This window comes from Ursus arctos, unplaced genomic scaffold (genome assembly GCF_023065955.2).
Source record: "Ursus arctos isolate Adak ecotype North America unplaced genomic scaffold, UrsArc2.0 scaffold_8, whole genome shotgun sequence".
NCBI classification, from domain to species: Eukaryota; Metazoa; Chordata; class Mammalia; order Carnivora; family Ursidae; genus Ursus; species Ursus arctos.
In genome coordinates, this window is record NW_026623100.1 from 36,196,752 (window position 1) to 36,208,239 (window position 11,488).

At 49.0% G+C, this 11,488-nt stretch overlaps 1 protein-coding gene across 31 annotated transcripts in view; it reads left to right on the forward strand.

The window, feature by feature from the left end:
* DYSF (dysferlin) overlaps window positions 1-11,488 on the forward strand; it is a 209,874-nt gene that overhangs the window by 31,256 nt on the left and 167,130 nt on the right. For 6 of the 31 annotated variants that reach the window (XM_048222686.2, XM_048222687.2, XM_057309168.1 and 3 more), the window contains exon 4: window positions 4,244-4,397. The exons of the other annotated variants lie outside the window; for them this stretch is intronic. In XM_048222686.2, the coding sequence (XP_048078643.1) occupies window positions 4,244-4,397 (154 nt within the window). The remainder of the gene's footprint in view (window positions 1-4,243; window positions 4,398-11,488) is intronic. 31 annotated transcript variants of the gene reach the window in all.

An 11,488-nucleotide genomic window follows, 5' to 3' on the forward strand; every position in this document is an offset into this window, starting at 1 on the left:
GACATTTTGTGGAAAAAAGGCAGCCTCTGATAAGCTTGAATGGTGGAGCGGCAGGTGAGGGAGGGAGTGATGCTGGGCCCTGGACAGTCCTGGAAGGCTTCCTGGGGGAGGGCCATACAGACTGACTCCAAGGCTTTGGAGGGTGAGGAGGGGAGGGCATTCCAGCATTCGGGTGTGATGGGCAGCTGGGTTAAGGCCTTACAGGTGGGACTGACACACGCAGCCCAGTGAGGACGGAGCGTGGGGCCAGATTGGGAGGGGTTCTCTGATACGAGGCTGAGGGTAAGAATAGCAAAACCACAACAGCTGATGTTTACCAAGGGCTTAGACGAGTGTCTGGTCCTGTGCTGAGCCTTTATAATACAAGATCTTTTTAAATCAGCTGGGTACTGCTGTTACAGTTGTCATCTCTATGGGGGACACCATGGCTCTGAGAGATGGGGTGCTCTTCTCAGAGGCTGGTGATGGTACAGCTGTCCTTGAAGGTGGGTCTGCAACATGCTTGTCATCACTGAGTCCCTGTGCCTCTCAGAGGCTCCTGGAAGGCCCAGGGGGGTGCTGGACTCTTCTGGAGAGTTCCGTTCCCTTATGGTGCTAGACTTGAGAGGGCTTAGGGAGGCAAAGGTGGGACAGTCTGGTTGCTGCAAGGCACATGGGTTTCATTTTTATGATCGTATTCAGCATTTTACAGGCCTTGTGGGGAGATTTCTAAAATCATAAAGCAGACCTGAAAGCAGGGGCTGTGAAGATATTTTTGACCAATTCAAGGGCCAGGCTGGTCCTCAGGGTGACACCAGGCCAGTGCCACACACGACGGCCAAGCTGCACTGCACCTTGGGGCCTTCCTGTTGGCCCCTGTGGGTGTCCTCTAGCTCCTAGGGGGAGGCCAGCTCCCCGAACACCAGTTCACTGCAGGGCCAGTGCTGGAAATCAGTTCCTCAAACTTCAATTTACAGAACTGCTAATTCTCAAAACTTCCCGATTTACTAGCAACTTCTTTCTTGTAACTACTTGCATGTAGGGTTTGAGTTTTCCAAACATTTCTTAATTTTGCATTTCTAGTGGGGTGCCTGGGTGGCTCAGTCAGTGAAGCGTCTGCCTTCTGCTCAGGTCATGATCCTGGGGTCCTGGGATTGAGCCCTGGCATCAGGGCTCCGTGGGGGGTGGGGGGGCTCCTTCTCCCTCTCCCTCTGCCTGCTGCTCCCCCTGCTTATGCTCCCTCCCTCTCTGTCAAATACATAAATAAAATCTTTAAAAATTTTTTTGCACTTCTAGCAATTAAAAATTAAATTTGAATTAAACTAAATTCAGATTTAAACTTATATTCATAAATATCTGAAGAATTTCCAAGGTTGCCCAAACCACAGTGTCACGTGTGGCAGTAATAGAGCTGTGGCTTCATTGTGGCAGCCCGTGGGGTGTGTGGCCTCCAGAGCAGTTTACTTGCCTGTAGGGGCCTGAGGGGGCGGCTGCTGGAGCAGTGGCAGGGAGGCAGGACAGCAAGGCCATGCCGTGTGTCCCCGCGGTCAGACCTCACGGGACTTTCATCCTACACGTGGTGGTGAGAAGAGTCTGAGATTAAAAGTATTAACAATTCCAGGGGCGCCTGGGTGGCACAGCAGTTAAGCGTCTGCCTTCAGCTCAGGGCGTGATCCCAGCGTTCTGGGTTCAAGCCCCACATCAGGCTCCTCTGCTATGAGCCTGCTTCTTCCTCTCCCACTCCCCCTGCTTGTGTTCCCTCTCTCGCTGGCTGTCTCTATCTCTGTTAAATAAATAAATAAAATCTTAAAAAAAAAAAAAAGTATTAACAATTCCAAAGCGGTGAAAGTATGAAATATACCAGGAAGCAACAAGAGCAACCATGTGACATTTTACAGTTTGAAAGAGAAAGGGGAAAAAATTCAGTGGTTTCAGTTTAAGGAAATATTTAAATAGGACACCTACTTTCTGGGGGCGCCTGGGTGACAAAGTTGGTTGAGTGACTGACTCTTGGTTTCGGCTCAGGTTGTGAGCTCAGGGTCGTGAGATCGAGCCCCGTGCTCAGCGTGGAGTCTGCTTAAGACTCTCTTCTTCTCCCTCTGCACCCCCCCAGATAAATAAATAAATCTTAAAAAAAAAAAAAAAAAAGGAAGAACACCTACTCTCTGCTTTCACATTGTCACTGTCCGGTGAGGAAGCCAAGAAGGAAATGACAGGCATGACAGTGACCGTTGTCATCTGACCTTAGGATTTCAGTGAGGACCTACAGGGTCATCACGTAGCCCTCTGTCACTTCTGGGCGTCCTGGGCCTGTGTGCTGTGAGCTGACGAAGGGTCCTCCTTGGGCTCCTTCTAAGTGAGGTGGACCAGAGCCTCCCCTGATGGTAATTCTCGGGCTCCCTCTGTCTTGCCTCCTCTCGCTCCGCCTAACCTCCTCGCTTGCCTCCATCGGTTTCTAGAGGTCCCCCAGAGCTCCCTCGTTCTTCACAGCCCCTTCCTCAGCACCTCTGTCTCACAAGTCTCGCACTTTGCTTCTCCTCCCTCCTCTCTCCCTTCTTTCTCCCCTCCAGCTCTTCTCCACCCCGACTCTCCTCTGTCCCCAAGGCCTCTGTGGCATTTGACACTGCTGTGTTTCCCCTGATGACCATTGGCAGTTTGGGGTGGCCTCATTATACCAGACTGGTCTGCTGGCCCAGACTGGGAACTTGGGGAGCCCTCCGTGCCAGAGGAAGGGAACAGGGGCTTGGGAACTGCCTCCTGGCTGCTTAGCACCCACCCACCCTGAGCCACCCCAGAGCCAACTGCGGGGCTGGGCCAACTTTGATAAAACCAGGTCCGAAATACACACAAAAGGAAACTCCACTCCTGTGGATAGGAGACACGGTAGAAAGCCCAGCGGGAGGTCCTGGACTCCTGTCTCAGGCGGCACTGACAACTTCCCGTTTCCTCTGGGCTTCTCAGAGGGACGCTGCAGGGGTGCTGATGCTGACCCCTTACCAGCTGTTTTGACCACTGGGGGGTTCCACCGAGAGGTTCCTCATCCAGGCTACAGGACAGCGTCACCTGCAGCTTTTCCCTATCCCAGTGGCTGGCGGGCACCGTGACAAACCACTGGTTATGAGAGATTTCTAACTGGGCAGTCCAGGGTTAGAGCCACTCACCTCAATCCAGACCCATGCCGCCTGATGGAACTTTCTGAGATGATGGAAATGTTCTGTGTTGGCTGGTATAACTGAGGAACTGACTCTTGAATTTTATTTAATTTTAGTCAATTTAAATTGAAATAGCTAATGTGCATAGTGGCTGCTGTGTTGGACAGCATAGCTCTAGATTTTTACAACAGTTTTCCAAACCTGGCTGCTTATTAGAACGATGCGGGAGCTGGTTTTTTTTTTTTTTTTAAGATTTTATTTATTTATTTGAGAGAGAGAGAGAGCACAAGTGGGGGTAAGGGCAGAGGGAGAGGGAGAGGGAGAAGCAGACTCCCCACTGAACGGGAACCCTGATGCGGGGCTTGATCCCAGGACCTCGAGATCGTGACCTGAGCCAAAGTCAGATGCTTAGCTGACTGGGCCCCCCAGGCACCCCTGATGGGGGAGCTTTAAAAGAGATCAGTGTCTGGGCTCCACAGCAAATAGATTAAACAAGAAACTCTGGAGTGAGGTGCGGGCATCCCTGCGGGAGGCCGGTGTACACCCCAAGTTGAACGCCCACTGTGTTAGGGCAACGCCAGCACGTCTCTAAAGGATGCTGTCAGTTTTTTCATAGATTAACTAGGAAATAAATACAAAACGTCACTCTTGTAATAGTGTATGTGCGATTAGTGGTGGAAATGATCACCACGAAGTAATCATGGCTAAAACCGCACATGGTAGAATCGTGAAGGGAATGAAAAAGGGAATGACGAATCCCCTTGGTAACTGTAAACACTGACCTGGGGGAAACTGGACTTAATAGAAATAATTCCATAAGAGAAAACTCAAAATAGAAAGGAGCTGTATTTGCTGGAGCTTGATATGAACCAACACACTGAAAAAGAGACCTTTGAGCCAAATCTGTGTTGGGAATGTAAACAGGAACTAGTTGTTACCAATGACACTAATTTCAGTCAAGTACAAATGAAGATTGAAGACAAAGGAAATAGTTAATTGCACTGGATAGAAAATATGTCAATGAATTAAATGTGGTTAATTTAATTTGTCCCGGAGAATGGCTTTTCCGTGGAAATTAATTAATGCAGGTGTATTTTTTATTTAAATATTAGGTAAACATACACATGGAAGCAAAAGTCTCCATAGGGGTCAGAACATCTACCTGTCCGAAACACACCGGGATCAACATGTTCCTGCCTGGCTCCAGGCCTCGCCAGGCCCGGAATGGGGTGGCCAGCTTCAACAAAGGAACATTCAGGACACCCAGTTAAGTTTGTCCCAAATATTGCGTGGGACATACTTACAATAAAAAATTATCCATGGTTTATCTTAAATGTCAACCTAACAGGGGTTCTGTATTTGATGTCTCTCAGGGTGACTTTGCACCCTGTCTCCCTTGATTTTATTATGTATTTATTTAAAAAATATTTTATTTATTTGTCAGAGAGAGAGAGCACAAGCAGGGGGAGTGGCAGGCAGAGGGAGAAGCAGGCTCCTAGCTGAGAAAGGAGCCCAATGCAGGACTCGATCCCAGGACCCTGGGATCATGACCTGAGCGGAAATGCTTAACCGACTCAGCCACCCAGGCGTCCGCCCTCCCCCGTTTCCCTTTAAACAAGCAATACAGAAGGACCCCAAAGTTTATACCAGGAATTGGTCAGGAGGCATATTGCCTTAAAAAACCCTGTTCACAGTAGTTCATGTTTGTAGTAGCAATTTCTTTGGAATACTTGGAAACTCTTAGTGACCTGGTGACTCTCTAAGGTGCAGCATTAAGGGGTCTCTCACCCCCACAGAGCCTTGCTGGCCCTCGCTTTCCGGTGATATGGGTCATCCATCATGGTGCCTACAACTGGCTGGGGGCCCAGGAGGCAGCCTGGGAACCTCTCTGAATGCCTGCTCCTTCTCCTTCTTCCTCTTTTTTTTTTTTTAAGTTTTATTTACTTATTTATTTTAAGAGAGAGAGAGAGCACATGCTGGTGGGGGGGGAGAGGCAGAGGGAGAGGGAGAGAGAGAATCTTAAGCAGATGGACGGTTGGGGGGCTCGATCCTACAACCCCGAGATCACGACCTGAGCCGAACGCTCAACCCACTGAGCCACCCAGGCGCCTCCTCCTCCTTCCTCTCGCAGCTGCCCCTCTTCCCACCGCCACACAGGGCTTGACAGCCTGGCCCAGTGGAATGAGTGTGGACTTTGTCTCAGCGAAGCTCCCTGCGCCCCGTTTCTTCCTCCTCAGGGGGCGTCACACCAACTGCACAAGCGCATCTCGGGGAACGGCCATGGAGAGGCTGCTGGCTGCTCCGTAAATGGCAGTTCCTTTTGGCACATCCTCTTTCCAGATCTCTCTTGTGCTGCTCTCCCGCTGCGCCACTTGCTTCGGTTCCCACTGACTCAGCCTTTTCCCATCAAAGCCCGCTCTCAGCCAGCGATGGTTTGAGAAAGGACTAATTCATACTGAAGTGTTGGTGGCCACCTATGGCTTAGGGTTTCGCCTTTCTTCGCAGCCTGGGGGACCGTGCGGAATGTGAATGGTGAGCGGCAGACAACATGATAGCCTTTGAGGAGATTGGGAAGGTGGTCTTCCTGACTTCGGTGACGATCGCTTGAAGGGCTGCCTCTGAGCCGGAGGCGGCCTGGGTGCCCTCGGGGTGGAGGTGGGCGTGTCCTGGTGCCTCCTGGGACAATGGGCTTAATGTACTGGGGACTGTGGGGGTTTCTCGGAAGGAGCTGAACCAGAGTGTTTGTCCTTCAAAGGGGAGCCCGGCACAAGAATGCACAGGCCCTGGCAGGGGCGCCTGGGGGGAGGGCTGGCCGGATGGTGCCTGGGGGGCCACATAGGGGGTGGGCTGGTGTGGTCCAGGGGTTCCAGCCCAGCCGGGGCGGGTGCCCTCAGTGCCCCAGCTGTCCACAGAGCTGAGCAGGGCAGGGGTGGTGGCATGGGAATGAGGGTCGAAGGCTGCTCTCGGGGACCCCCTCTCCGTAGTGAGCCTCATCCTGACACTGCGACCTGGATTTCTCTGAACCCGTTTCCCCATCGGGATAATGACCGTAACAGTACCTACGGTGCACGGTTGTCGTGAAGCTTGCGTGAGATAGTGTGTGGGCGTCAGATGCCTCCTGGGTGCTTGGCACGTTGAAGGTGTTCAGTTAGGGACTGTTGGATCTGTAGAGACGCACATACACAAACCACGCCAGCTGTGAGCATAGCACCACACGCACGCCCCATGTGGACACGTGACTGCACCGGAGTGCGCACCAACAAGCCGCATACACAGGTGCACACACAGTCTTTTATTTAAAAGAATTAAAAAAAAACCCCACAAGAATATACAAATTATAAGTGTCTTTTTAATAAGCAAAAGTAACCTCCATTCCTAAAAAGTTATAAAGGAGGAAGTGCAGGTTTTCCCACCCTTTCCTCATCTGCTGCTTCCCTTCCCTCCAGTGTGTCCACTGTTGACAATTTGGTGCATATCTTTCTCGACTTTTCCTCAGCCTGTGCAAACATCTGTTTACAAAACGTGCATGCGTGTACTTAAGAATGGAATCATGCTGTACATAGTGGTCTATACCATCATGGACTCTTTCCAATGTTAGTGTGGACTGATCAACCGCATTAAATAAATTAATTAATTAAAGATTTTATTTATTTGGGAGAGAGAGAACATGGGCAGAGGCAGAAGGAGAAGTTGACTCCCCTGCTGAGCAGGGAGCCTGATGAGGGACTCGATCCCAGGACTATGGGGTCATGACCTGAGCCACCCAGGCACCTGGATCAACCCCATTTTAAATGGATGTGTGGTATTTCACAGGGTGGGTGCCCCATAATTTATTCCAACTTGCCCTTACTGATTGGGATTTGATTTCTTTCTAATTTCTTTTCTGCCCCTTCAGTGACTATCTTTATCCCAAAGTTTTCATGACCTTATACTATTTTTTTTCTTTAAAATAGGTCCATAGAAGTTGATTATTAGATCAAAGGATATGAGCATACAACATTTTCATAGATTCTGCCAAATTACTTTTCAGAAATGTGTCCTAATTTATGTCCACCAAACGTGTAAAAAGTAATCGCCTGTCAGTTTTTTATTTTTGCTTAGTGCCATGGTTGGGGGAGAAGAGTATCTTATAAACCATGTTTTCTTTCTTTTTTTTTTAAGATTTTATTATTTATTTATTTTTTTAGAAGATTTAGTTTTTATTTATTTGAGAGAGAGTGAGAGAGAGCACGAGTGGAGGGAGGGGCAGAGGGAAAAGCAGGCTCCCGGCTGAGCAGGGAGCCCGATGCAGGGCTTGATCCCAGGACCCTGGGATCAAGGCCTGAGCTGAAGGTAGACGCTTGACCCACTGAGCCACCCAGGCGCCCCTTTAAGATTTTATTTTTAAGTAATCTCTACACCCAACGTGGGGCTCAAACTTACAACCTGGAGATCAAGAGTGCATGCTCTACTGACTGGCCAGCCAGGCACCCCTAAATTGTGTTTTCTTGACTACTTGTGAAGTTGGGCATCTTTTCACGTGTTTTACTGCCCGTTTGTATTTCTTCTTTTGTCAATCGCCTATCCTCATATTTTGAGTTGCTTGTTTTTTTCTTACTAATTCATAGCAGTTTGTATGTTTGGGATCCTATCAGGAGAATTCACTCTCCGTCTGTTTCACGTGTGGAGGATATTTTCTCCCTGCGGACAACCGTTATTCCCAGATGCTCCCCCAGCTGTGTGTGTATGTGCACTTAGACATTTAAAAAGGCAGAGTGGTGGTTTGCTGTTGCTAGAAGTTGGGGAAAGTAGGCCGAAGTTCAGCCTCTGGCTTTCAGTAGGCCGGTTTGCAGGCCCCCCTTTCTGGAATATTTGGGAGGCAGGAATATATACAGTCACCATCTCATTGTTCTTAGCATGCTCGGAAGTGTTGACCGTTCCCTGATCTTCCAAGGATTTTTATATTTTGTCCTGAATTCTCTCCAGGACACTCCCGGGTTTCAGAATAGTTTTTCTTTTGTCTTTCTCTGGATGGAAGTGGAAAACTATTTGGTTACCCTTGGGCAGCCCCTGGGGAATCAGATACTGGCGGGAAGGCTGCCAGAGGCCAGGCGGGCTCAGGGGGTGGGAATGTCCGGCTGTCCCTCATTTCCTGCCCCTCACGCCAGGCACACACGGCTGAGGGCTGGGGGTGGCCACAGCTCACGGCTCTCTCCTCCCAGGGACCTTAAATCTTCCCTGAGTGCACATGTGTGTGTGTACGTGCGTGTGTGTAGGTGTGTGTGCGCATGCATGTATGCGTGTGCGTGCGAGTGTGTATGTGCGTGTGTGTGAGCAAGAGCGTGCATGCGTGTGCGTGCGTGCATGTATGGCGCCGGTGTGTATGTATGTGCACATGTGTATGTGTGTGTGAGAGTGTGTGTATGTGTGTGCGTGTGTGTATGTGTGTGTGCCCTGCCAGCCAGGGGCTCGCTGACTTTCCGGTCATGCCTGATCCATTGACTCTAATGAGGGGAAGGTGCCGCTGAGTCAGTAATGAATGGGCTTGCGTTGTAATATATGTATTTTTAGTTGACATGTCCGTGTCTTAAATTAGAAGATAAAGAATGAGAAACTGACACATGGAAATGCTTCTGGAGCTTTTTAAAGAAATAATTTCCAATGTACAGAAAAGTTGCAAAAACAGAACAAAGAACATTCCTTATACTCTTTACTCAGAATCACTGATTAACATTCTGCCCCATTTGCTTTATATTAGTCTCTCTCCTCTCCCTCCTTCCCGTTTTCTTCCTTCCTTTTCCCCCTCTCTCCTAGTGGAGGGTAAGTTATAGTCGTCATGGCCCTTTATCCCTAAATACTTCAGTGTATTTCCTAAGAATAGGGATGTACTTTTACGTAATCACAGTGTCGCTATCAACTTCAGTAAACTTAACATGGTTGCCAGACTTCCACCTAATTCACTGTTTTTATTCCGTCCTATCAGTTGACTAAATATCTTTTAAAAAAAGATTTTATTTATTTATTTATTTATTTATGTATTTATGTATTTATTTATTTAGAGAGCGAGCAAGTGAGGGGGTGGAGGGTGGGGGAAGGGCAGAGGGAGAGGGAGAATCTCAAGCAGACTCCCCACTGAATTTGGGGCCCGAAGCAGGGCTTGATCTCACAACCCTGGGATCATGACCTGAGCTGAAATCAAGAGTCGAAGACTTAACTGAACGAGCCACCCAGGTGCCCCCAAATAATGTCTTTTATAGAAAGCCCCCCTCCCCTTCTTTCTCAGTATGGGATCCAATCTAGATTCCCATATTCAATTCAGTCATTATGTTTCCATGGCCCCCTTTAATCTAGAACATTCCCACAGCCTCTGTCTTTTACAACAACTTACAGTTTTGAATAATACGCCAGTTTTTTGTTAATAGAATGTTCTTCGTTTGGGACTTATTTCATGTTTTTCTCATGATTAGACTCAGTTACTAATTCGTGGCCAGAATATTTTGTAGGTGTGTTGTGTCCGTCTCAGGCTCTGGGGGCACAAGACGCCCCCCATTGATGATGTCACTTTGATCACGTGTCAAGGTGGCACCTGATTTTTCCATTGTATGTTTACTGTTCTTCCTCACCCCCCTCTGAGTCTCTTAAGAGACATGTTAAGACCCTGCACGTATCCCATTCCTCATCAGAATGTGCCCCGAGATTCCGCATCCACAGATGACTCTTCCTGATTCGGTCTTTACCATGACGGCTGTGAGCTGGCTTTCCATCCCCAGCACTTCCTCCACATTTACAGCCTGTGGGAGGTTCTAGTGGTCATGAGGACAACTGTCTAACCCACTACCCTCACTACTGATCCTACTCTCGGCCGGGCCTGTGCATGGGCCACACAAGCTTTCACCGCAACCTTCCCCCCCGGGCAGGTATGTCAGCCAGCGTTGAAAGACCTATGAGTCCTCAGGCTAGGAGTCTCGTTCCTTCCATCCTTGAAGGACAGTGCTGGAGTCAGGAAGAAGCCCGTTGCAGGCCTGGGTTAGTCTGTTGGAAAGTTCTTCCTTCTATTGAGCCACGTTTTTCTCCCTGAGATTTTGAGCCTCTCCTCTCTAGTCCACCATCAGGAAAGACCAAACGTAGATCTAACCTCTTCCATATGACAGTGTTTCAAGGCATGTTCTAATGTGGCCCTCACGGTGATTCGGGACAACAGGTACATGCCCAGATGGACAGGATGGTGGTGAACAGGGTGGGGAGGAAGGGAGCTGCCATTTCCCAAGCCCCATCCATGTTCCAGGCACACGTAAGGGTGTTAGGTGTGTGAACTCAAGTTTTCAAGAACCCTCTGAAGTGTGTACTTTCCCCAGAAGCTCCCATGGTGAAGAGGGGATTGTCCATTTTGTTCAACCAGTGTCCCCAGTACTTACGACAGTGCTGGACCCATGGCAGGCGCTCACTGCATATTTGTCAAATGAATGAATGACTTTGACGGATGAGGAAACAGGCTCAGAGAAGTTATGTAACTTGTGTCCAGCCACACAGCTGTCACGTGGCAGAGCTGGGCTTCCAGCCCTGGAAGGATGACTTGAGAGCTCTTATACTTAATCATGCAATGATAAATATTTATCTTTGGAAGAGGAGAGAAAGGATGTTTCCAGAGTGTTGCTAGAGGTTGAAAGATACCATCTGGAAATGTTAGGAGTGACCGGACAGGTGAAAATGATGGTTGGGGTGACACCCTAGAGTCTGCCACTTGAGGTGTCCCCTGAATCAAATAGATCAGGAGCTGTGGGTTCTGCCAGGCTTCCTGCGCTACTTTTTTTGGGCATTTGGGGGAGGGGCCTTGTCTTACATCCACTTCTTCATCAGTGTCAGTGTGAGCTGCACCCATTTCTCCCATCTTCCTGCTCCCCACACGGCTCCTAGCGCCTGGGGCTCTTGTCCACCCTGGGCTGCTGCACCCCGACCTTCTACAGCTCGCAGCACCGTGGCATAGGGGAAGGCTGGGGTAACTACGGAGGGTCTGCCACCCTCTGCGGGTGCAGAGACCACTTTCCCTGCCATCAGGGTCTCGCTCTCTCTCTCAAATTAAAAATAAATAAGTAAATAAATAAATAAATAAATAAATATCTTCTAAAAAAAAGAAGTGGCCCTATTAAAAAAATACAGAAAATAAAAAGGTGTAATTAATATAGCTTGGAATTAGATATTTTAAAAAAGATTTATTTATTTGAAAGACAGAGGGAGAATGCCTGCACAAGCTGGGGGAAGGGCAGAGAGCAGACTCCCTGCTGAGCGTAGGCCCTGACAGCGGGGCTTGAGCGCAGGATGCCATGAGATCATGACCCCATGAGATCAGGACCAGAGCAGGAACCTAGAGTCCGAAGCTT